Below are 27,433 nucleotides of genomic sequence, written 5' to 3' on the forward strand. Positions count from 1 at the left end.
TGGTAGTACTTTGTTTTGGTGGGAACATCGGTTGCTTATGGGGTGATTTATAGAAAGGTGGTGTTTCAATCCTGAAGGAATATGATCATTATCTCCTTCCTACTTGAGGTTGCTTATGATTTTGGGTCTGTTAATGAAATGCTGTGATAACACAGGCCTTTCCTCTGAAAAAACATTGCTAAAGTAACACAATAAGTAAGAGAGCTATTTCAGGTGTAATAATTGTGTTTAATTTGCCCTCTTCTGTAGGCCTGACATTCATAGCATAATTAAGGTGAAAATGAAGGTTAGAAATCTTCCTCCACTCAGCTCAGGCTTCATGTGAGCCTCAGTCTGAACCTTTAGAGAACCAGCTTCAGCAACCCAGTACGCAAGTCTTCAGTAGAAGGCTCTTAGAAAATGGCCTACTACCAGCATGGTAATTGCACTCATGCAAATTCTCTATTAGATACCACATGTTCTTTATGGCACATAAGAATCTGAACTTTGAAAACAACTGTGTATTTTCTGTAAACTGTGAAAAATATATTTAAAGTTAAAGATATATTTCATCTACCCCAAGTATTCTTCAATAGAATTTGCAGGACAACTGCAAAATTGTATCTTGCAGTACAAGTCCAAATATTCATGCATCTTCATATCTTTAGAAGTGATGAGCAAAACAGCTACACCATAGGGCTTGCACAAGGGTCCTGGGTGAAAACAAAAGATTAACTAAAAAAGTGTCTTGCTATAAAGTGATTATGACCTCCTAAACTGTAAACTTTTTAAAATGAAAATTCTTTATTTTGTATTTGTACTAGTTCTCTCACTTGGCCTCTCACCAGGTCTACTAAGTGCTGCTACCTTATGACTAGAGATAATTATTTAATAAAATCCCCGTATGATTTCACTTTTTTTCACATTTTTTCTGCCTTACTGGAAAGTGATTTTCATATTAAGGTGTTTGGTTTTCCTTCATCAAGAGGAAGAGAAAACACTTTATAAGAGCTTTGTTTTCTCTTTAAAAATACATAAATAAAACCAACAAGTTTTGATGACAATTACAAATAACTATATTTCACTAAAACCACTCAGGTTCAGTTGACCTGTCATTTCAAAAGTACTGCCTTCATTTTGACATAATTTTGAAACTGGGTCTTGTGCCAGTGTTAAATCAGGAGGAGGTATATTTTAAAGTGACAGGTATAATTTCCAAACACAGCCTCATTGTTCTAAATTAAATAATTATCTGAGGACATAACCTAGCACTCTTTAACGTGATCTTGCTTGTTAAACTCTCTCAAGCTGTGAAGTCAACACCTAAGAAAAGTCTTTTTCTTAATGCCTTAAAATATGTTTCACCTGGAATAGGTATTGAGGAACACACTGAAAACCAAAAGAAGACTAATTCTAACATTTCCTCGGAAAGACAGTGCTGGTAGCATTCCAAAACCAGAAGTGAAGGAGGGTTTGCTTTTCTGTAGTTGAGAGGCAAGTAGTTTGAGACAAGTGATGGCTTGCTTTTCATGGGTCCTCTTGTGGGCACCTTTGTTAGCTCCTCATGTGAGGAACCTCTGAGATTATTTGTTCAGATACGTGATTTTCATGGTACAAAATCAGATATTTTACTCTAATATATTAATCATTCTGTTTTTACGGCTTGAAAAAGTAAGTGTTGTCCCTGTATTTCTAAATCAGTTTTCCTGTATTTCTTTTACGAAACACAGATTACTGTGACAACTCCAGTCATGGCTGTTGTGATTCGGCAGGACACTGGTGGTCCTTAATCAGTTTTGTAGAGGTAGGAGGGATTTTCTTTGCAGAGCAGATTTGCTCTCTCTTAAAGTACTCATAATTTTGCTTGAAGTTAATTCCCAGGATATCAGTACCAGTTGTTGTTTATTGAGATTTCGCCCAAGAATGCTTAACAGGAAAAAAAAGCCACACAAAAAAAGGAAATTTGTCATTATGGGAGTTTTTCTAAATGGGAACAGGTCTAATTGCATTCAAAGAACTTTGGTGTATTGTAAAGTTTCCTCATTTACACTGTGTAGGGCCATATATCCAGTCCTACAGCAGGTAATTTTGCATACGGCTAGGTTAGGAGATTCTTCAATATTTTTAATTGCCTGACTTCTTTAAGTTAACCTGGGAAACCATGTACACACTATAGAAATGAGCACCTTGTTCCAGTTGATTACTAAAAGAGGTGATTACAATGTCAACCCCCACAAAATTCAGTGTGAATTTGTTAAGTCCCTACCTTATCTACTTTGCTTTCTTAACGTTCATTATGTTTGTGAACGGTCTGAAAAGGGAGTGTTAATAGGTGAAGTACTACTTGAAGACAGTGTCCAGTGTTGCTAAGCCAGAAAAGACACTTGTCTTCTAATCCTAAAGGTGTGGGTCTGGAAAAGAACAGGCTCATCCTTAGCTAAATGATATGTGCAACAGAAAGCAGAAATACTTATTTTCCTGTGGTGTGTTAATGTCACAAAAAGGAGTAAATGGTAAGGCTTGTATTTTCTAGCCATAAAGAATAGACTTACATTGCCAATCTGCAGCAACCAGTATATGTAGTGGAACTGTTGTATTTGTCATGTAATATACCTTCCAAATGGGTGAGAGAGTTCTAGCCCAATCTCTTCTCTTTAAACCCATCCAAAGAAGAGGAATAAATCAGTCTGACTTTTTTTTTCAGTGCCTAAAGGACTTAATAACTTACATATCTAGATTTTTAGCATAGATTCTCCATGGCACATAATACTACACCTCAGTTTGTTACATTGTTGTGAGAAATGCTATTAAACATTTTGTCCCGTAACAGTTTTTATTGGTTTAAATCCCTATTTTTCTGTTGCTTAGTTAAATAAGAGGGATTCCACTGGTCTTGTATAACTCCATGTACAACTGAGAAAAATATCTATTTACAGTGGAGTTATATGACAAGGAACTAGTTTCAGCAATCATTGATTCTGAGATACTCATTTTGAAGCAAGAAAGTCCCCAGAGGAGTATATCTTCGCCAAGTACTATCCCATTTACTTCTGTCATTATATCTACATCAGTACAGAACTTTAGGGTAGGCAGTCTGTGCTATTCAGTTTAGCCTGCTTGAAATGGGAGTAAGCTACAGTGATGAAAAAAAACCAAACAAAAAACCAGTTTCTTTTCCTGTCAAAACCCAAAAATGTGATGCTGCTCTACTGATAGCTGAAAGCTGCAGCATTAAAAAAAGAATAGGATTAGGTCTTTATCATTCCAGTGAACTGCAGCTGATTGTTTCATTGAGATCCAAGACTGCTGACAGAAACTTGTGATCATTAGACATAACCTGCCAAAGTTGGCTTTTTACTAAAGCAAGGTCAGAAGAGTCTGAAAAGTAAATAAATTATTTTTGTTAAGTCTGACTAAACAGTACAGCCTGTGGAGGTATTTGTTTAACTGTTTTTCGTTGGGGTTTTTTTTAGAGTAATGCTTGTGTTTTCATGTAATGTAAACTCTAAGTCCCATTGACTTTCAGTGAAGTTTGAATTTCATAGAATAGAAAGAATCATTTATGTTGGAAAAGACCTTTAAGATCATTGAGTCCAACTGTAAACCTACCACTACCAAGTCCACCACTAAACCATGTCCCTAAGCACCACATATACATGTCTTTTAAACACCTCCAGGGATGGGGACTCAACCACTTCCCCGGACAGCCTGTTCCAACGCTTGACAACCCTTTTGGTGAAGACATTTTTCCTAATACCCCATCTAAACCTCCCCTGGCCATTGAGCCCATTTCCTCTCGTCCTATCACTTGTTACTTGGGAGAAGAGACCAACACCCACCTCACTACAACCTCCTTTCAGGTAGTTGTAGAGAGTGATAAGGTCTCCCCTCAGCCTCCTCTAAGCTAAACAATCCCAGTTCCCTCAGCCACTCCTCATAAGGCCTGTGCTCCAGACCCTTCACCAGCCTTGTTGCCCTTCTCTGAACACGCTCCAGCACCTCAATGTCTTTCTTGTATTGAGGGGCCCAAAACTGGACACAGTATTCCAGGTGCGGCCTCACCAGCACCGAGTACAGGGGGACAATCACCTCCCTGCTCCTGCTGGCCACACTATTACTGATCCAAGCCAGGATGCTCTTGGCCTTCTTGGCCACCTGAGCACACTGCTGGCTCATGTTCAGACGGCTGTCAACCAACACCCCCAGGTCCTTTTCGGCCAGGCAGCTTTCCAGCCACTCTTCCCCAAGCCTGTAGCATTGCATGGGGTTGTTGTGCCCGAAGTGCAGGACCCGGCACTTGGCCTTGTTGAACCTCATACAGTTGGCCTCGGCCCATCAGTCCAGCCTGTCCAAGTCCCTCTGCAGGGCCATCCTACCCTCAAGCAGATCGACACTGCTGCCCAGTTTGGTGCCATCTGCAAACTTACTGAGGGTGCACTTGACCCCCTTGTCAATGCCTAGGACATGGCTGAAAATGGAAGGTAGGTTACGAAATAACCCAGATATTTTTGAAAGTAAAATCACCCACAGTTTCAAAAGTGAAATTCCAGTATGTTTCCCATTGTCAGTGTTTGGGACTCAAGAATTAGGTTCTGACACCAGAGTACCAGCCAGTCAGCATCAAAGTATCTGTAAAGCAATTCAATTATTAGTTGATCATGGAATCACCAAGAACTTTTTTCTTCATGTAACACAGGAAGATAAAACATGTTTGTGTTGCTCTGTTTTTTTGCATGTGTGTTGCTCATGGTTTTTTTAATATTGGAAAGGGCTTTGTGTGACTTCAGGGTAATTATAAAAAAGAAAATACTGTATCACAAATGAAAAAAAGTGCTACATTCTCCTTATAGTTTTATAGTAAACAGGAAGCTGGTGTGGTATGGATTTCTTCATGCCTGCTGTTCCAAAGTTGAAAAACTTGCAACTCCTTTTAGGAAGGGTTGTAGTTAAGATGCTTTTCCAAATTGGCAGTTACTGAAAATTTGCTGCATTTTGTTTTTTAAACTGCTATTCTTTTTGCATTTGGCTCAGGACCGAAGGTATTCTAAGTCTTTAGAAGGTCTTTTAGAAGTTCTGCTTAATTTGAGAAGCTTTTTCTTGATCAAGCAAGCAGAATCAATATATAAGATGTTTCTAAGATCCTGGAATGTAACTTTAAGAAATTACAACAGTTACAAATCATGAGCCAAATCCCTGCCTTGCACAAAATGTACCAGTGATAAATGAAGGTCTTACTGACCTAATAAAATGCTACAGATTGATATTCCTTTTGTTGAGCAGCCTGTAATTTCATTAATTTTATTGACAATAATTATAACAAGTTGAATTTATGGTAGCCATAAAGAAAAGTTAGTCAACCACACGAAAATGTCAGCATGCTCACTTTGGTATGAGCAGGCTGAAGATTTTTTTTGGGGGTGGTGGCTGCTAATCTGTTGTCTTCTTCCTGCAGTTATGTTTGATGGCAGTTTATAAAGGCCAGGGAATGGTGCTTTCAGTGTCTCTCTCACAGTTCTGTTTGTAAAATCAAAAATAGGTTCTTGTAGCCTTGTGACTTTGGACCTGTGGTCCCATTTTTTTTTTCAAATTATTGAGACAGCAGCTGTAACTGTATGACACATCAAACTATCTATTCAGCTGGATGAAAAAGCTGAGAATATAAGAACTAAACTTTGAGTGATGATTTTCAGTTCTTCTTTCTGTATGTATTAAAGTAAGAATGTAATGAAATCACTCTCTTTTTTTTAGCCAGGCAAATTGCCAGTTCACTGATTTGTTGGAGACTTGCCTGTGCTGGGAATACAAGACCAGGCCTGCTTATATTAAACATGTGCCAAGATTTTTGTATATACCTGCACAAAAATTAGCACAGGTTGCCACTGTTGGAGGATTGTACAAACAAGTAGGGGTAATGCTACTATAAGTATCCTTGCCTAGACAGAGCAGCACCTCTTCTAAAGAATACCTCTTCTGATTATGAAAACAGCATATAGGACCGCGTGCCTACTTCTTCAAAATGAGCTGCTTTTCTTAATAAACCTATGACCTTTTTTAGCGTAAACTGGGAGGGGAGTGTGTGTTCTGTAGGCTGAAATTAAGAGTTTTGTGCCTCTTAACTAGAAAATAACTGGAGATAACAAATACAAAAATAAAAAAATAAAATTTCATAAATGTTCCAGTAGAAGATTGCCTGTGTACTAGAGATGCTATTGGGTAGTAAAATATTTCCAAATGTCACCAGACCTCAGAGACAAAACTGTAATAAGCATGTCCTGAAAAGAATGTAGGCAGGTACATGAAAGTTTGAAATAAACTCCAGCAGGTCAATGAAGTCAATAAAACATTTTTGGTGAGAAGATTTTAAAATAACATTGCTATAAGAAAAATACTTCTAAGAATAAAATATTTATAATATTTATAATTTGTAAATCTTAAATATAGGAAAAAATAAAGGATGATTACCCACCACAGCTATGTCATGGAGCTGGTTGTGCTAATGCTCAGTTATAGGATAAGAGACATGAAAATAGTGATAAAAGAGTATGAATAGGATACCAAATTTTAGGAAACCTGAAAATCACAGAATCTTTGTTCAATTTCCATACTTTTACCTCCAGTACAAAACAAGTCTTTCTTGCTAATTAAGTTGGACGAATTCAGTCATTTCTTCTGTCATTAAAACTTCCATAGTGTAGCACATCTTGTTATTTCAATGTAAATATTGGAGAGGCACAAAAAGTCCCTAAGCTTACAGCTGAGTTTTAGTGTATGGGATCAGTTGCAAGCAAGAGTCTCTTTCCTGGGAAGACTTCTGGACTTTGGTACAATCTAGTATATTCCACCAGTAAAATATTTGTGTTTCAGAAATGCTTTTTAATAGTTTACAGATATGCCATAAAGATATATAAGCCATAAATGAAAATCCAAAGGGGAAATCACCCAAAGAGCACTCTTTGTTATGACAGTAAAAGTTGATTTAAATCCCAGAGTCCTGGCTTCCAGGATTTTGAAGCCTCAGTTGAAATTGCCTGTCCCTGTACTCTTTTTCTGAATGGAAGCTGTCCCTAAAGCTCCCTGATCAGCAGCACAGAAGGAGATACTGTTCTTACCTTCCTAACATACGACAAAGTGAAGCTGGCAGTGGTTGAGCTTGTTGTTCTCTGTTCTATGCTCTTAGCTTGGAGGACTGTGCTCTAGAGGAGAATTTGGGCAAAACTATGGAGGTTATACTTGGGTCTTTCTGAAAAGACTTTTCATTTCTATTTTAACTTGATGAAGAGAAAAAAAAATTGGTTTAATGTAGTCATTGCAGTAGCCATTCTCTTCCAGCTTCACCTCTCTGAGTATGTATATATCAATGGGTCAGCTGAAATACACCAGCCTTGCACCTTCCTTAGTGCAGTAGTACAGAGGGTTGCATCAGAGGAAGTAGTAGTATACGCAAGTGCCAATTTAGTAACTGTTGTTTTATAAGCTTGGTATTATCAAATCTTAACAAGACTTTCCTAAAGCAGACTTCTTGGTCGCCTGTCTTCACCACCTCTGCAGTTTAAGAAAATGAAATTAAATTAATAGTACTAATTGTTATTAAGTAACAGGTTATCTTTAGTCCGGAGGTTTAGTGCTACGATGTAGTGGATCTGGAAACTATGAAGATGTAAGGAGGAGAGAAAATTGGATTTGCATGCATTTTAAAATTTTCTGGGAGTCCTGAGATGGACATATTTATTCAAATATACAGCTGTTACTCCTAATCAAATACTTATTATTAGCTGAATTTCAAAGATTTTATAAGATGGGTATGTCACCAATAAGGTCCGTTCTGCACAAGCCTATCCTTTGAGCTGTAAAAATCCTCTTAAGATGAAAAACTGATTGCTATTACTTTTTTTCCTAAAAAAACCCAAAACATTATCCATAGCCAAAACATTAAATGTGCTGTGTATGGTGTCCATGGGGCATTTGCATCTGAAAATAGCATTTGTAGGCATGAACTGCCGTAATGTGTGACCTGTTCATATACTGTGTGAAATGAGTGTTAATTCATACGCATCTGCAATCTATTAGTTTTTTGTTGCCTAAGGAGTTACCCCCAGTGCAACTGAAAACAGGCTTAAAGGATGGTGTGCAGTTTATGTCTGGCAAGTTAACTAATGCATATAATTCTACATGTGAACGTTGTGAAAAAAGAAATAGTTACTCCTGGACTCTTGGACCTTTAGTGTGCAAGAAGAGTAAATTGGCACTGCGACATTATAGGTGCTGTTTAGAGCAATAGGAGATTTGGAGTAGTGCCTCGAAAAAGATTTCAGTTAATCCTGCATTACTTTATTTCCTTACATTGTAGTGCTGCAAAGTCTATCAGCAAGAATGTGAGTCAGCCTCCCCCTCGCCTGATTTCATTGTACAGATAAGGTATTTGAAAGCCAATTACTATTCAGTAGAAAGCAAGTGCATGTAGTATGGCTCCTATAGCTAGATACACAAAGGATATAAAAATATACAGTGCACATAGAATGAAATTATCATCTGTTACAAATTTGATATTGTTTATCTCAGTTTACACTAAGCAAGGATATGTTATGTATACAGGGTTGTCTTGAATCATAGGAATACTGTTGAAAAGCAGAAAATACGCATCCTCTAAGTCATTATTTTTGCCTTTAGACATGCAAATATTTTTTTTCCTCACCTAAACCATCATTCAAATTTACATTCTTGCCATTCTGCTTCGTTTAAAAAGAAAGTTTATTTCCCTTGTTTCATTACCTTGTTATGGGTTTGTGCTATTCTTTTGATTTTTATTAAATAGGACACTTTTCCACTAAAAAATATCATCCTTCCCAAATGTGATAGGGATGAATTTTTATATATATATACTTTTACAAATTTAGCTTGTCCTCTGTATTAGTGAATCGGCACAATTGCATCTTTCATTGTACTGTGGGTTCCTTTTTCCAGGTACAGACTTCCTGGGAAGCATAGTTACCCTGCAAGCCCCACTCCATGCTCTGGCATTCAGAATTCACCTGTTCCTAGAGCAGCAGCATCTTCTCTGGGACTGCTCAGTTCCAGGTATCTGTCCCAGGGACCCAAAGATGACCAAGTGCAATGCAGAACTGTATGTTTTTCCCCTCTGCCATCATACTACAAACCAGCTCTTTTTCAGTTTCTTCCCCTCATCTCCTCTCTTATGTGAGGTCAAAAACCAGGGGAAAGGCAGTGTCATGGTCTGAGACTGCAGGATGGCTTTTGCTGCTATTCAGTCACCTCAAGGCTATGCCTCTTCTTAAGTATCCTTGATCTTGGGCAGCTGTAAGATTGCTAATACTTTGTTTTTATTTCTGAGGAATAAGATGTTGAGTTTTGAACAAAGATTTTCAAAACCAGCTGCATTTTCAATATGGGGTGCAGTATTAAGAGAAGAAATTACCCTGCAGGTCACATCTTTGAATGGGCAAAGAACCCTGTAATTTTATTTTCCTGCTGGAACTTTCTTCTGGAATTTCCTTCTTGGATCACATCACAGTGACCACGCTGGAACTGATCACACTTTGCACTTTCTCAGGCCCCAGCCCAGGTTCCCATACCTCCCATTTGAAGATCTTCTTTATGTTACCATAGTTAAATAGTTTGGATGGAAATTTTCCTCTGAGTTTCTGGCTCATTGGTGAGGGGGGGGATCTAATTTAATCAGAATATAATGAGTCTTCTGAAGATGAGATTTGGAAAAACACATTCTTTAGTCATGTTGTAGTGTTTTGATGTTTAATTAATACTAAATTGCAATAAACCAGCAGCTACATTATTTGGCACAGGGACTTGAAATTTCAGCTGTTTGGAGGGAGGCAGAGAATTACTATGGCTCTATACCTCTTATATTTTTCAGGAGAAAAAAATAAGAAATTTTAGTTTTCACTAAATTTTAAGCTAACATGTAGCCAGAGTGTCTGCCACTACTGAGTGTGCCACAAAATACAGTAGCAGGGTTAAGGAAGGCCTTTTTCTGCAACTAGTCTTGAGCTACTTAAGTTGGACAGAGGCAGTTCTTATGTTTTTCTTCTCCTCCTTCTGGCATCCTGGAGAAAGGAAGGCAACTTAAGATGCAGAGTTGTAAAAAAAGAGATGGCATAGGATGAGGGCAATCCTAATGTTGGGGGAGGGACAAAGGAGAGTTATGAAAAGAGGAAGAGAATAAGAAATGCTTGAAATTATTTAGGAGTAGAAAGGGAATTTGTAGGAACTGTATGCTGTGTAAGCGAAAAGTCTACAGAGTAATTAGAAAAGTCTACAGTTGCTGTAACATACCACTTTCCAGAGCCTGGAAATAAATCCAATGCTGTCAAGGTTCCACACTGTGTTCACACATGGAAGGTCAATCATTTTTTGGTTCATCCTGCTCTCCTTGCTCCCATCATAACAGTCCACAAGAGGGCTTAATAGCTTGGGCTTTCTGCTGGTGGTGCTGAACCTACTAGCGGGCAGATGTGGAAAAGGCAGTAGTACTAGAGAAAAATATGGGGCAGAGATCACTACTGAAGTGGGTGGGGATAGGTGAGGAAGCAGCAGAAAGACTGGGAGGATGGAAAAAAGTGCTGGCAAGAGGACGCAACCCAGGGAAACCTTGGGAACATGCAAAAGAAGATATAGTTGTGACACTGATGTCCAGCTACAAACAAATTGAGAAATATTAAAAAAATTCATTTGATAAACTGCCTCTTGTTTGTAATCACAAAACATATTGAAGCTTTGGCTCCCTGGCTTTGCTCTGATCCCATTCTGTCATGTGCTGTACAGGGTTTTTTGTTCTTGATGAAGAAATGTAATCTTTGTTACTTGCAGATCTGAATATTGATTTCTGCTCTGTAGCGTGTTACTTCCTGACAGTCTTGAAGCCACCAACCACTGCAAGACATTGATCACAAAATTCCTTGCCAACCACTTTGGTCTAAAATTATCCCTCAAGCTGTCACACCTGAACCCTGTAATGCTCTAACTGAGATTCGTGTGGGTGAAAGGGCAGAGATGAAAGAATTCCAGCTGCTTATTGTTCTAATCCTTCTTGAGCTCATGACAAACATTTATTTTTACACCTGTTCCCTTACTTGACTATGGCTTCTTTTTATTAAAGAACCTTCCTTCTTTCACCATTCCAGCCCTCATCTTTCTACCTATTTTGCTAAGGATTTTTTGCTTTCTTTCTGCATGTTTTGTCAAGCTGCTCTTCATAATTTCTGCAGAAGATGATAGAACAGAATCTGGCTCTCACATTCTTTTGAATTCTATACAAATATAGTCTGCATTGTCATCAGGGCTGTGTAATGCATTGTAATAAAATGGCTTTTTGGAGTTGCTCCAGTAGAGAACCAAAATTTGCCAAAAAGTACAAGGGTTTCACTGAAGTTTCACAAACCTGGGTTGTGTTCGCACTTAGCCTGGGCTAGGTTGTCTTTTTTGTCAAGCTATGAAAATCTTCATTTTACATAAATGAAATAGAGTGGGCAAGGAAAAGGATAATATTTTCTGGCCTCCCTCTGATTGTTCAGTTTCCTTTAACTTTTATTTCAAATTAAGACTAACAGTTTTAAAATGTTGATATTAAGATATTTAGCAATGTGGATCCTTGGTGAAAAGTAGTATATGAGTAGATCAATATGAAACCAGCCCAAAGTGCTTTCTGCAGGAGGCTGCAGAAAACCAGGCAATTAATAATGTTAATGCATTAAGTCTTAGTTAAGGAATTTGCAGGACCTGGGTTTGATTCTTTTTGATCTCAGATTAGTTAGATAGGTTCTTGACTCTACAAAGCCCATATTTTACAGTACAGAGCTACTTCCCTTCAGCGAAGTATTTCTTACTATTTGAGTCACGTATAATTTACTGAAACACAAGTTATGCTGCACTTGTTTGGAATGGATGGTAGAACTGTAAGGCAGACCAGGAGCTTGAGCTCAGTTAGAGAAAACATTGCCGCTATTGTTTAAATAGGATTCTTCCTGGATAGAAAAATAGGTGCACGTGGTAAAATGCTGTATTCAGGTGTTTCATTAAATTTGACTGCATTTTAATCTGTTCAGTGCCTAAGCTTATAGTGCCCCTTGCTGCCTAATTCTTCCAACTCCTACCACTAGGAGTAGTATGTGTGCAACCCTCATGTTTGTCCTTGGACTGCAGGCTGAATTTTAGAGTTGGCACATGTTTTTGAGATCAACAATTACATAGATATGTCTGATAGTTATATAGGTAGTTTCTGTCGTGTCCAGTGGTAAAGTGGTAAAAGGGATCTGGAAGAAACACGGAGAGGACGACCGACAAGATACCTTTAGGACCAGAGAGCCCACAAGGCTATGCTATGGGCAGCCACCGCCGAGTCTCTGCTTTCACAATGCAGATCGAAGCATGATAAAGTGTGTAGGTCACGGTCATGAGTACCTGAGTGCTGACTGTTGCATGAAAGTTGATGTTCTCCACTAGCAGCCACTGTTTGTTTTTCACTGTTGACACAGAGCTGAGATGTTGTGTCTTGTTACCAGCTCTACACGGAAAGTGCCACTAACTTACTCTGTGCATGCAAATATTTACTGGATCTTTGGACAACCAGTTGGATCAGTCCAAAGGAGACAATCAGAGAAGTGCATACAGCGGGGTTACTACAGGGTCATGTCCAGGCTCCTACCAGGTTTTCTATATTGTCACTGCATAGAAACAATGGCTGTGACAAGGAAGAGGTTAACCCTTTGGGACTTCATCGCTACTACAATTTTTAGAGGAATCAAGAGAAACCTGTATGTTAGTTTTCTGTTCTCAGTTGTTCAAAAATAAGCAATGGCTTTTTTGTATTAATTGAGCAATCACCTCCAAAAATGAGACTTAAGATGTGTCAAGTTGATGTCCAGAATTACTCAGCACTTTTGTTTAAATGTTGATACATCACTCTTTAAGTGAATATGTTGATATATGCAACAAAATAATTCATTTTAAATTTTACTTCTTTTATAATGAGTCACTTTTTGATGCCCATATTGGTTTGGCTGAGAAATGTGTGATAGTTTCATTGCTATTATATTATTCTGGACTATATCTGTATAAAGTGTTTTAATCAAACCAAGCTTTGAATAAGTTGTTATTTTGTTTTGCTTTGAAGCCTTTTCTTCTGAATGTAGTGTGACTTCAAAAATATTATGTGCTACTGGAGTAGTATTCTCACTTTCAGCTTGCAAATGCAAATCCTAGAGGTTCCAAATTCAAAAGACAAGTAAAAATATTTTTTTAAACATTAAATTTAAAGTTAGTGTCATTGTTTATTTTTGAGATCTGTCTCAAAATGTGAACTGTTATGAAACTGAGCCATAACAGTTTTAATTTGGGGACTTTTGCTACTTCACAATATATAGATTATACCTGTCATGAACAAAGTCTTACTCTACACAGCCCTTCTGTAGATCCAGGTTAAATGTAGTGCCTTAAATATAAGACCACCTTTGCATATGCTGTTTAGGAACAGAAGGCTTGCTGCTGTGGTGATTTTACTTGATAAACACATAAAAAGAATGTTGCAAAAATAAAGTGAACTCCAGTTATGTTGCTAGCCAGAGTTACTGCTGTATCAAATATTACTGCTATACCAATTAAACTCGTATTATTTAATACTGATAGGTTCTGTAAAATATTCTTATAAAATAAGTACAGGAAGGTAATTCGCCTGATGAAATACTTGTTATTTTATGATAAAGTTGTGAAGTACGGCATACTGTTTGAGACTTTATTTAATGTTAACTAATGTAAAAGCAGGAATAGATTTATTTAATGCTGATATAGAAATCTATTCCTAGACTAACACTAGTTTCCATCAATTTTAATAAATACCTGATATTTTTGAAAAGGCAAATATCGGCATTCTCACTAATTAGCTGTACCTATTGTTGTTCCATTTGCTACCTTTTCAACAGAATGCTTAAGGACATACTTAAATCCAGCATGATGAGCTTTTATGTATATGTGTAAATGTATGTTTGGAAGGCATATGGAGATGCTTTTGGGGAAGCTGCCTGGACTGTAAAATGTTGCTTCTCTGGAACAAAGGTAGCAGATGCTAGTTGTGCTATATTATATTTTATTTGTTGGTTGGTGGTTTTTTCCACATAGATTTTGTGAAGGGAAGGCTTTTATTCAACCTTGAATATTTTTGATTTACCATTCCTGAAACACGTAATTTAAAAATATACTCAGCACAATACTTGCACTGGGACTTGCATGTTTTTTTTCAGAGAATCTAACACCATCAGAGCAAATGGTGGGTGGGAACACACTGATGCCACATCCTTGAACTCCTTTGTGTGTTAAGAACAATGTCTCTTTTAAACAGAACATGTATCTTAAATAAACCTGGTAGAATTAAAGGGGATAGAAATTAAAAAAGATTGGAGAACTTGCCTGTTGAAATGAATCTTTTATTCTGTTTGATGGGTGGCGGTGATAGTCATTTGCCACTGTTTAAAAAGCGAGAGAAATGTAATGTGCATTTTGGGGTAGCAAAGTACGCCTTTTCCCAATAATCCTGTCATCAGCTCATGTATTGCTTGTGACTTTAAATAGTTCCCTGAGAGCCCAGCGTGAATACCACTACCAGAGCGAAGTGGAAAAAAAAAAAAAAAAAGAGGGGACTCGTAAAGAAGAAGTCATAAAGTCTGGAGCTGTGGCCAGATTTCCTTTGCAAGGTGAGGCGTGGCCCGGGCTGTGCGCGGAGCTGCCGGAGCGCCAGCCGCCCTCCCCGCAGAGCCCAGGGCCCGGCCTGGCTGGGGGCCAGGCCGCCAGACGCCAGGCCCCGGGCTCCCAGCGCTGGGAGAGGCCGCTCGGCCGCCTCATACAATGGTATTATCTCAGGCCAGCCACCGCTGCAGAAACTCTCAATGCTTCCTGTCCCTAGAGCGGCAGCACAAACTGTCCGCTTTCCAGCCGCTGGCTGACACACTCGCCAGCACTTGGTCGCCAGACTAGCTGTATAAATGTCTAAAGCTACTTCTTTCCTGGGATTTACGGACGCTGCATGCAGTCATGTATTGTATTTTTAGTGTCTCCTGTCATGATTGACAAGCTCATGAGTCACACAGGGAAAGAGAATAAGCTTCTATTTCAGGTTCTATAACACCAGCAGAGTCTCGTAGTAAAAAGAATATAAATTCTTTAATAATCTAACCCTTCTTCGCAATAAATGTCAATTTTAATTCTGTCTAAAGGGAGCAGGATATTTAAAATCAATTCTTCTGTTCTTCGGCTTCATTTTAATTATAGTAAGTATTTGAGAAGTTACGAAGAATAATTTAATGTGAACTATCTTATGGGGAGGAAAGGCAGGAAACCTACTAGAAAAGAATTTTTATTTTGCACGGCATCTTTTTCAAAAAAACTGAGAACAAGTCAGATATTGTCTGTCATGCATGCTCTTGAGGTATGTTACGTGCCCGCTGGTGATAAGGAATAACATGGTCTCAATTTCTGTAAGATGTTCATGAAATATTAACAACTTATGAATATTTAATAAACATTCCCATTAATTTTAATTTAGAAAATGCAATAGCTGTTTAGTATTTTAAAGACACAGTTGGTTTAGAAAATCTAATTCATGATTGAGATAGATATGTGTGTGTATTGTGGTATGATGGGCCACATTCTCAGCTTCATTTGAACTACGTATGTGTCTGGTAGAGTATCTTCCTGGTGGAGTGGGGGAATAGGATAGTATTGATACTATTGATAGTAGCTAAAAAGCTTAACTTTTTACTTTGATTTTTGTGCCATAACCAAATCTCATTGCAGGAAGAAGGAAATATCTTTCATGCTTACCAGTGCTTAGTCTTAAATATTCCCTTACATAAGTAAGTAAGGGAATGTCCATTATGTTTAATGAAGTGTAGAGAGAGGGGATAATTCAGGTCTTATGAAGTCCAAAATTTTTATTAAGACAGTAGTTGTAGTTTGGGTAAGGACTATAATGCCAATGCTGGGTCTTATGCAACAGTGAGATGTTAAAAAGATAAAAGCCACAAGTTTTAAAATGTTTGCCTTTCTTTAGAAAAAAGTCCATTATAACCATCATTCATACCAGTCAAGCTGGTGCAATCACCATAACGTGACATGGTTTTGTCTACATAGTTTGACTCAGATGGCATTATTTGGAGGAGGGCAGTTTTGTGTTAACACAGGAATGTTTACCAGATGACACCAAGCATCTTAATTTGACATACCAAAGAAATAGAAAGAAATTTTGCATGTAGGTGTTTCTCTATACACTGCTTAATGTCCATTAGATTTTTTAAAAAAATTTCCTCTGTACTTTTCTTTGCATATTTTATCTTAAAATGAATAAATGACTGACTGACTTATATGTCAGGGAAGTTTTAATAGAATTTCAGGTGTAGAAGGTTTCCTGATAATCAGGAAAACATTGAGTATTTGCCATATAGCTGTCATTTGATCACTGTCTAAATCCATAGCTCCCTTTACTGAAAGGAAGGCTGCAGTGCTTTTTCTATGATCCATGGGTATGACAACCTCTCCCAGTGCTGGTGCTTGTAAATAAAAATATAGGATGCAGATAATGAAATCAGCTACCTAAATGCACAGTAAAACCAGTGCACATAGAGTTAAAGCAAGACCTATAAATTGAGGTCCTGCTTGTTCTAAACTGATAGAGAAGATCCTGTGGTGTTTTATCAGTTAGTTCAATGTGACCTACCATACATTCCTTGCTCATGACTTTTATGAATGCGTTTTTTACTAATTTCTCTACTGGTCCCATAGTAGTTTATCAGATTTCAAAGAATTTTTTTAGATTTTAAAAAGGCAATTTTCCTTTAATTTTCTGCAATCCTGTTGGCTGAATTACTTAGAGTGAATAAAGTACAGAAAAGTAGTTTCTTAGCTGGATACATCTTAGTTTTGCAATTGCTTTGATACAGAAATGAAGACCCTAATTTAATAACAGATGTCTTCACATGTATTGCTGGTTTACTTAAAACTCGTTCCTGCAGTTGGATCTGTACACGTAACCCTCCCATCTGTACAAATCTAACTGTAGTTTTAGAATCATGTGCGTGCCAGTAAGATCAGATCATTAAGCTTGCTTTAAGTTAATTTTACTAATAAAAGGGAAAAAAAACCCCCACCATCATTGTCACACAAAAAGTTTATCAGGAAGTTGTTTCACATATTGTTACTGGTAGAAGTGTAGTTTCTGCACTGTTATTTCTCCATCAGACTACTTAGTCCCCCGTTCTGAAGTACCAATTTGAATGTTAATTCTTCAGTAGGTTTCGTTACAAAATGTGAAGCGTTTATAACTGCCTGTATATCAGAGATAAGCAAATATTTTCAGCAAAGAATTTATCCATACAAAAATTCCATGTGTTTCTATTTGTTTTCTGGGAAGAGTCTAAAATAAAATTTGAAAGTTGACTGGAAAACCGTTCATAAAGTCACATCCAAGGCTGCTTCCAGCTCACCAGATAACACACAGTTTTTGTATGATTCTTTCCCTAGTTATAATTTTTTAAAATGTGTAATATAAAGGATCCTCAGACTACAATATTAATGTCACTTCGAAGTGGAGAAGTAGTTCATGAACATAAGAGCTCTTACGTTTTTGTTTCTGTACTTGTACTTTAAACACATAAGTGATGGTAGTTATTTTAATGACTGTATGTCTATCTGTCTGAAAAGATAATCTCAGGAATGGATGGGTATTTAGTATGTTCATAGATTTATAGGTTTCCTGTCATAGTAGGGACCTCACAAGTTGGTCTGTTGGCCAGCTTCATACAGACGTGTCTGTAATGTTCACATGTGCAAGACTGGTGATAATGAAATAGCTTAGCTCTTTGCTGAAGCATGCTAACTGCCAAGTCTGCTCATATGAGTGAGAAACTATGGCTATGACTTTCTAGCTTCACCATCTAAATGAAAGACAGAGCTTATCCCATGGGAAGCCATGAGCATTTCTCAGGAGACAAGTTAGACCTAGAATTTATGACATCAGTAAAAGCAGTTTGGCATCATTTTGTTTTGATTTTTTTGTCAGTGTCAAGACTTATAATGCTGCTTTTCTTAAATTAAGACTTAAAGAGAGCTTTTTCACTGATCTATGAAATTCTTCCCTCTTGAATTTCTGTCAGTGTACTTAGCAGTGTTATGTATGCATAAGCCCAAACTGTAGTTCTCTAGATACTTCTTGTCTTACTGGTTGATCATATGCATGACATTCTGTAAGAATAAGTACATAGATGACTGACATCCCTATTAAGGTGTATGTCAAAATGAAAACCATATTTACAAGGTCTGTAGAGGAATACTTGTGTGGCATAAAAGGGAAGCAGTACTTACCATCTAAATAATTAATCTACATTGATCAGAATACAGAAAAATTAATTAAATTAATTAAGGGTGACAAGTTTCCTTTTGTTCCTGCTGTAGAGTCCATTTTAATATATGAATTGTGTTTGTGACTTTCCCTTCTGCCTATATGTGCCTTTAGTTCTTTCTGAAGATGTCATGTTTGTTCATTTAAATGTACTGAAGCTTATTTTCATGTTGCCAGTTTGGGAACTGGTAACACAGGATTAGCCACTGCTTACCTGGAAGCTTAGTTAGACTTAGCAGCTGATGTTGAACTTTGTGTTATCGGGCTGTACTGATACCTGGCTTAAGCTGTTTTAATCTGACTCTTGTCTGCCAACACAAGCTAGAGTTACGTGTTGGATTGTAGTGCAGATATATGTTGTGACTGCCTTTATCCCTGTATAATATTTACATACAATATTTTCTAAATATCAGTGGATTTTTAGCTATTGGTTTAAATATTTAGCTAGAAATAAAAGGGAATCAGATCCATTAGAACTGACAGCTCCATATGATATGCTAGAGCTGATCTGAGGCCTTTCAGTGGTGTATGCAAACTCAGTTTTTGCAGCACTGGATAAACGGACTTGGGGGAAAAAAGGAAGGGAGAGAAATGGATTAGGAGGCATCAGTGAAGACTTTGAAGCTCTGGACTTGGAAAATCAGAGTTTCAGATGGGAAGGGTAAGGGATCAGGTCATATTTCAGAGAATGAGGATGAAGCAGCATGAGGGAAAGTGGGTTTCAGAGGGCCATGGAAGCTTTGGGGAGACTACAGACAGGTATAGCACTCTCCTGGTCTCATTCTGCTGAGATACAGGATCTTTACTTTTTCTAGCACTTCCTGACCTTTCCTTCCAGTCTTGTATTGGCCCTGACTTCCTAGGCTGCTGGGAAGGAAGGGAAGAGAATGAATTCCTACTGTGAGGAAAAAAGGAGGTTTGGTAACACCAGAGGCAGAAGGATGGGAGAGATGGAAGCATGGACTGCAGCCACCTATGAAGTCTGTTTTCTGTCTTGCTCACAGCAGCAGACAGCAGAAGAAAATGGTAGGTGTTTGATTCTGGAAGTGATCTCTCCTGGAACAGGTGAAATATTGCAACCCTGCTGCATAGGCAGCATAAAGTTGTCCCTGGTTCAGACAGTGCCTCTGTTGTAATTGTATTTGCAAGTACCGCATTTTAACCTTCAATAAATTGAGGTCACAGCATTCTGAAATGAGGATTTCTTTTACTCATACAAGTCCACATTCACTGTGGTTCCTAGCTGCTGGACGAGTGTTTTTGAGTTATTACTTATATCTGCATAGCACACACTTTAATAACTATTATAAAAGTGATCAGACTTTGTATCCCACTCTCACATTGTCCTTGGTACAGTTGCATACAGCATTGTTTTCACAAAGACTTCCACAGAGATGTTGAAATCATAGAATCATAGGATCGTTTAGGTTGGAAAAGACCTTTAAGACCATCCATCATGACACATTAGGATGATAACTTCTGGTCTTAAAGGAAAAGCTTGTATTATGCTGCTTAAGTTAGAGATCCTCCCTTGGAATAGAATATTTTTCCAAGGGGGGAATAATAATTTCTGCTGAATTTGTGTGACTGTCAAAATCTTTATAAATCTGCGTATTACTCACCTCTAAAGTCAAGTCAGGAAGGGAAGTGGTCAGACTCATTACCTTACTATTTTCAGTCAGTTAAGAGTTGAAAGATTTTAAGAGGAAATTCCAGGAATTATATTTTTTTTAAGTTGCGGTTTAGATTTTTGTTTTAGTATAATAGTAAAACAAAAGAATGGTTATACAGTTCTTTGGAGATTTTGTAATTACAGACAATTTAGGCTGGCAATTTCATGGATGGCTTGATGTTCACTAGTGAAGCCTCCTGCTGTGGTGTTACCTCCCTACCCAGGTCAAGGACAAGTGCAAAAGACAGTCTTCATGTGCCTGATGAAGTCACTTTCGGATGGTTCCTGCTGCTTAACCAGTGTCTTTGTCACTAAGTTATTATTATAAACACATCACTATAAATGAAGATAAGAAAGAATGAGGGAATAAAAGGAAGAGGAAATGACTGAGATCTCATATTTCTGCAAAGGCTCCAATAAAACAATTTTCTATGTATGATGATGGAATACTTGAAACTACTTTAAAATCCCTACTCCAAATTTATCTCTATTGAAAATTTGAAGTCAGTAGTGTCACGTTATATGTGAATTTGACCACCAGCTTTAAACAAACCCATTCCACACCTCCACCCTTTCCTCTTAAACGTATCTCCTTAAAATACACTTCTTGCAAAAGGCTCGTAATGTCTAGTTGCCATAGACATTTATTTGCCAGTTTAATAGTTGATCACCTAAATGCAGTACATGATAAGTTTAAAAATAAACCAACATAGCACTTAGATATTGACTATAATATTTAGTCATTTCCAATCAACTTCCCAGTAAACATATGTTGATTTTATGCCTTTCTTCTTCACCTGTGCATGTAAATACATGTATTGCAAAATTATTCACAGATGAACACTTAGATGATAAGGTTTTGGGGCCAGCATTTTTCATTTTGGGGCCATTTGTTTTCATACAGTACAGCTTTATGAAGCACTAAATTGAAATTAATATTAATTGAAATTATTTGGAAGAATGGTAAAACACTTTTAAAAATGTACAAAAACTTTAACTACAAATAGGGAGTGTTTCCTCACAAATTCTGGAATTTGTATTTGTTTGTTAAAACATTCGAGCTTTTTGCATAACGTCCCAGATGGGAGTGAAGGAGCAGCTTGAAATCTTAGGCATCTCGAGAGAGTCAGCTAGATGTGACACATTTGGGTACAACTGTCCTGTGCCCATGCAAAAGGCAGAATGGAGGTCCTTTAGTGAAGAAACAGAGAACCCTCTTATCTGTCTAATGTTGTCCAGATAACATTAAAGCAAGGGTAGCTTGGTTATATGCATGAGGTTATATTGCGGAAATACAACATGCTGGGAATTATTCATGTTAAGGGTAGATATATAATTTAGGATATTTGAAGGTCTGGGAGAAGTTGTGGATGCCCCATCATTGGAAATGTTCAAGGTCAGGTTGGACGGGGCTTTGAGCAACCTGATATAATGAAAGCTGTCCCTGCCCATGGCAGGGGGGTTGGACTAGATGACCTTTAAAGATCCCTTCCAACCAAAACCACCCTATGATTCTATGATACATGGACTTCCTAGTATTTCCTAAATATGACTGCAAGCTGTTAGATCCACGATCTAGAAGTTTGACAAACATGTTATTTAGCCAGATACTAAATGAAAATTAATCTCTTTCACTCTGCCCGGATGTATTCTGTCATTTTAAAAATAACCTTCCAGTTGTAATTATTCAGCACAAATTTTGAGTTATTAAAGCTAGATTTTGTCTGTCTAGGTCTATAAACCTGTAGAAGCTAAAGCTGCTAGCTATTGTGATTGCCAGTTGACACTGTTGTCTACGTATTGTAGTGATTGCCATTTTTAAAGTGATTATTTTAGATACTCTGTTTTGTGACTGAAACCATGTAACAAACAATTACAGAAAGTCAAAAGATAACTCAAAACATGACTCCAAATTTGGATGGAAAAATATGTATTGGGGACTATGATGTACAAGGATTAATACCTCAGTCAGAGATGGAGAAGCGCTACATGATTTAGATTGCAAATCTGTGTTTTTGTTGGATGATGAACATAGAATTTTGGTCCAAATTAATACAGAGGTAAGTCTAGATCATGCAGTTACACTTGGATATGCTCTTCATGTCTTCTGTCTCCCAAATATTTTCAGAACTTGAAAGGGAGAGCAGATGACAGAGGAAAGGAAAGGGAGTTCAGAGCTGAGGCTTCTAGGCCTCCATTTTACATATGAAACAGAACATCTTAAATATTTTGTTCTATTTCTGTGGAAAAATACCTAAAAAGAGGGATATATGTCATATGAGATAGACATTTTATTCTTCTAGATGTTACCACTTTCCACATTTGTAAAATGTCAGATCTTGTACACCTTTAGTTGTTTTCTTAGTTGTTATAAGATAGTATTTTTGAATCAGTATCAGTAAGTGTTTCACTTCTATAGCAGTTTTAATGGAAGTAAACTACAAATGTTTACATTAAAATTCAATCTGTTAGGTACCTTAAGTGTTTTAAAAGAACAAAGCCTTATAAACATGCTCAACTACAACTTTAAATTAGTAACACCATTTGTATGTTTATCCAAGCAGATATATTTTCAGGTTTGTTGTGTAGCTTGTAACTGAAACCCAAAAGCCTGTGTTTGGATAATACCTATTATGTAATTGGTATCGTAGATTTTTTTTTTTTTTAAATCAAGACAATAATCAGAAGTTCAGAAGAATGAGTGTAAACCAGAACAATCTGGTAAAATTAAACGTATTAATATTTTTTGAAGATCTAGATGGAAAAATAACATTTACATACTAATGGGCAATGTCTCTTATTTCATGCACAAAATTATGGACACTTAAAATCTGGAGAGAGAACAACATTTTAATAAAGCTTTTGCTATTAATAGTAAGTTTATCTCTTCTTACATTTCGGCTTTAAATTAGAATATAGTAATAGGAAGTAATGAAAAATCTGACCAGCCTCTTTGAAGATCTTGTAGAATTGAGGTGATGATGAGGCTCAGACAGATAAGAGAATTCAGCACAAGAACGAGCCAGAGATGGACAAATGCCAAGAAAAAGAAACCAGTAACATTATACAGAGATAATATATCTTTTTTTTTTCATAGACCTACACTTATTCACCTTGGGATACTCCCAGTTATTTTAGGGACCTTACTCATTTCCTAGATGACAGATTAGAGATGTTACATTGTCAAGTCCTTGTGATTAGTGAAAGAAAGTTATGGAAAACCCCTGTGTCCTTCTGCTTTCTCTAATCTCCTAGAATATAACTGTGATGTCTTCAGACTCCAGTCTGAGGCCAAGAATTGTCCAGTATTTGGAATTGAATTAAATAGGTTTGTCCATCTGAGGAGTCATAGTTAAAAACATTAAAGATCTTGCATTAAAATATAATTTGGAAAAGGTCATGCAGATACCGTTTGCCATTCTTAGTAAGGAAGGTGATTGCATGTTTCAACTTTCAGCTTTAAGCCAGAAATTGTAACAGCCAACCTCAAACAAAGAAATGTCATCAGTAACAATACGCTACTGTAACAGCACCTTTATCTTTCATGTTGTTGTTTACAGCTAGATTAAAAGATGAAACTTCACTTTGTAATCAGATTGTATCATCTGCACCTCAGTTTCTTCACTGGAGCTAAATGAAGTTTTAACAAAGCAATTCAAATTTCTCTGCTTGTATTTGGAAAGTAGATTTCTGTAAAAATATGAATAAGAATCCAAAAGTGAAGTATCTTATTTTATTGAATAGATGTTCAGTTTGATACAATTATTTTGGAAGGAGAGTAGTGCTAATTAAGGAACATCTACTGAAAACATCAGTATGTTCTCAAAACAAAATCTCAGTCTGAATACAAAGTTTGCAGTTTAGGCTTTTTATATGGAAACTCGGAAGCCTGCAGCATTGAACTGTCTGGGTTATTTTCAGTAGCATTCATGCCAGCAACTCAATCAGCTTTTCAGAAGGGTTTTTCTCAGTATCGCAAAGCAGCCTTCAGCACACCTATCCTGCATAGGACAGATGCTTTTATTTTATGTGGTTTGTAAAGGCATTTTCCAGAAACTTACAGAGCTGGCAGTCTTAACTGACTTTAGATGTGACAAAAAAGAAAGCAGTAAACAAAAGATGCTATGGGGAAGGAAAGACGGAGGATGTGATTATACACTGTAGTAATGCAGGAAAGTTTTATCTTGGCACTGAAGTAATCAAAATGCAAATCAAAACTCATATCTGCATGAAGATAAACTCATTTTTAAATTAAAAAGCATCTTACGATTTAGGTGAAGTCACAGTTGGTCTTTTTTTTTTAAATAAAAATCCTCATTTTGACTTTTTAATTGATTTCTCTCCTGTATGCAAAATGGCAGTTTAAAAAAAGAATAAATCGAAAAACTTCTTGACAAATGGAAGTTATGTATGTTCTTTGTGAAATAATGGTCTATTTAAGGGTGGTGAGGAACACAAACATGTAATACAAGCAGGGAAAAATAGCTACTTCTACTTCACCTTCCCAGTAGCCTGCTGTAATTTATCACATATGAAGCAGATCTTGCAGGATCTTTCTCCCCAGGAGTCACATTGCCATTGTGAGGGTCATTTTCAATTCCTGGTAGAATTTCTTGTAAAGGCTGTTCCCCGACGAAGGCTTTGGTTCTCCCCTGTGAATGGACAGTTGAAACAGAAGTCTGCCCACTCACTATTTAAAACAAACAAAAAAATGACCTGCATTGAAAATGACGCAGATAAAAGATATTAACATTTTATTCTTTTAATGATTATAGATGGCCTTTCTTTCATATGAGACAGTGAAAACTGACAAGTTAATTTGTATTTTTCTGTTCCATGTTCCTGTCAAGGTATTGCGTACCATCAGAATGCTGCAGGCACTTCAGGGGAATGAGGTTTTCTTTACTTATTCAGAAATAGTTTTTCTTGGTTTTGTGAAAACTCACTTTTACAGCATATGCGTTTTAGACTAGACTTGTGGTCTGTTAAAGGTTAAGGAAAATACAGTTCCTAAAAGTATTATTTTTCCCTTTTATGGATGAGCACCAGGCTTTAAGACATCAGTGTAAATAGAGTTTCCTGTTCCAGGGAAGTTTGGCTACTGCAGGAGCCCAAAGGTCCTTTGGGAAAAGCTTGATAGGAACTATGAGTTGAATGTGACCTGAGGCTCCAGGAACCAAAGAGCCAGAACTGAGGGAAACACATTTCACAGCCCTTTTGTGCAATCTTAAGTCCCATAAGCACTTCTGGGAAAGTAAACCCTTCATCATACACACAGTATTTATTGCTAAAGGAGAAGTCATGCTAATGGCTTTCAGAAATCATTCTGTTATCTGTAGATCTGTGACTTCTTTCCTTGAAGCTTGCTGTAACTTCAGAAAAATCTGCAGATTTGCAGAAATGCTGAGCAGGAATAGGAACGCTAAACACTTCTCCATGGCTGCTAGGTGGCATGCAGGATCCAGTCCAAAATGCAGTTTTGCATTCAATATATTTAGGAATTTTCTGAAAAAAGTATACTTGAATTACTACATGAATTCTGTCGCATTAGCAATGTTAACTTATCAGAACTGTGTGTTTATTTATTCAGAAATCAGTGTTGATTCTTTTCTCCTCCTTTGTTCACCCTCTCGCATTCACAGCTGGGCAAAATTTGTGCATGTGAGGAAAGAAGGAGGAAAGCCAGCTGGGTGGGTGGGATGATTTACTGTGATGCAGAGCAGCCACCACACATTTATGTTAATACGGTTGCTTGTGTGAATATCACTTGACTGCATTTTTTTCTTCATCTGACCAAGTTTTAATTGGACCTCTGCCACAGATTTTCCAATGTGACATGAAGTGAATCATCTAACCTCTAACTCTATTCTATATCATTTTAAAAGGAGTAATAATACTTAGTGTATCTTCCCCCCCCCCCCCCCCCTCCCCCCCCCCGGGTGTGTTTTGGTAAAGAAAGGCATTATGTCTTGTCTCTGAAAGTACTGCTGTAATGCAAATAATTGAAGAACAACACTCAGCTGTTTATTTAATTGTTTCCATTTGCTTTCATATTTCCATTTGCTTGTCATTTACCATTATCAGAAATAACAGTTTAAAAAAATGAATTAGCATTGTTGAAAAACTCAAAGGAAATACATTTTGAAAAAATAAAGCAGATAAATTACATTAATTGTAGGGATTGAAATGAAATAATGCATTCCTCCTTTTCTTCATAACGATTCTTTCTTTGTGTTGGAAGAAGTTGTCCTTTGGAAGTCTGGAGAATAGCTTTCATAACTAGAAATTAATTCTGTTAGATTACCTCAATTTGATAATGCTGAAATTAAGCAAGTATCCCTTTTAATGACTTAAACTTTAAAAAGTAATGTTCTCTCTCATTCTGCAAATTTCGTGTATGCTAGGCAGTTTGTCTATAAGGGTTATTCATGTGAAGCAAAACATTGGGCGTGTGCTTTCTAAAGACCTCTGTAAATCAACAAAGCTATACATAGCACAGTCTGATGTAGTTACCAGCTGATATTTCTGCAAAGACACTCCAAATGAGAGAGGAAATTCCAAACTTCCTTATTATTCCAACATGCTGAGCTTGCTAGTCAATAAAAGTTTTCCAAGTTTTATTTAGTATATTGGTGGCATTTGGCTGGTTCCAGTGGCAGGTATCCTTTGTTTCCTACTTTTCGTTAGCTATGAACTTTTCATTAGTGTTGTATTTCTGAAACACTCCATTTTTATTATATGAGGTATAGCAATCAAGCTATTTCCATTTAAGCATCCCAACTACATCCCCTTTTGGCTAGCCGGTAGTAAAAAACAGTATTACAGTGAATAGTTTCACAGAGAGTGTGCCACTTCTGTGTATGGAATTTGGAGAGCTCTACCTTCAGGATCTTGTTTTATAGAAGAATATTGCATGTGTAAGGGGCTTTTGAGTCTATGTATTGCACAGCTTTGAATTTCTCTTTTCAAGCTTTGCTACCATCCTAAGTCAGTCAGCTTCTGCAAACCCAGGCAATTGAAGGTGAAGAATAACAAAAAAAAAAAAAAAAAAAAAAAAGGAAACAAATCAGGTTGATAGGAAAGAAACGTGGTTAATAAATAAGCATACTTTACACTATAGTGGAAAAACTGTCATGTTGGAATAACAGTGAATAAAACAAAAGCCAAATCAGAATAGTCATGTTAGTAACTAGAATGGGCATATATTTAAATATATGCCCATTGGTTAGAATGGGCATATATTTAAACAAAATCAGAAATGTATCATCCTATTTTTAATATACAAGAACAGAATTGTGGAAAAATGCTAAATAGTCTGCATAGACCTGATTAGGTTAGGATGTCATAGGAAAGCATCATCCATAGTG

General features: G+C 37.0%; 1 protein-coding gene across 1 annotated transcript in view; it reads right to left on the bottom strand.

Annotated features, from left to right (window-relative positions):
- Window positions 1-3,605: 3,605 nt before the first annotated feature.
- LOC142592886 (uncharacterized) overlaps window positions 3,606-27,433 on the bottom strand; it is a 37,924-nt gene continuing 14,096 nt past the window's right edge. The window contains 4 exon segments of the mRNA XM_075705064.1: window positions 3,606-3,879; window positions 3,881-3,977; window positions 3,980-4,012; window positions 4,015-4,090. Of these exon segments, the coding sequence (XP_075561179.1) occupies window positions 3,606-3,879; window positions 3,881-3,977; window positions 3,980-4,012; window positions 4,015-4,090 (480 nt within the window).

Source organism: Pelecanus crispus, chromosome 2 (assembly GCF_030463565.1).
Source record: "Pelecanus crispus isolate bPelCri1 chromosome 2, bPelCri1.pri, whole genome shotgun sequence".
Classification (NCBI taxonomy): Eukaryota; Metazoa; Chordata; class Aves; order Pelecaniformes; family Pelecanidae; genus Pelecanus; species Pelecanus crispus.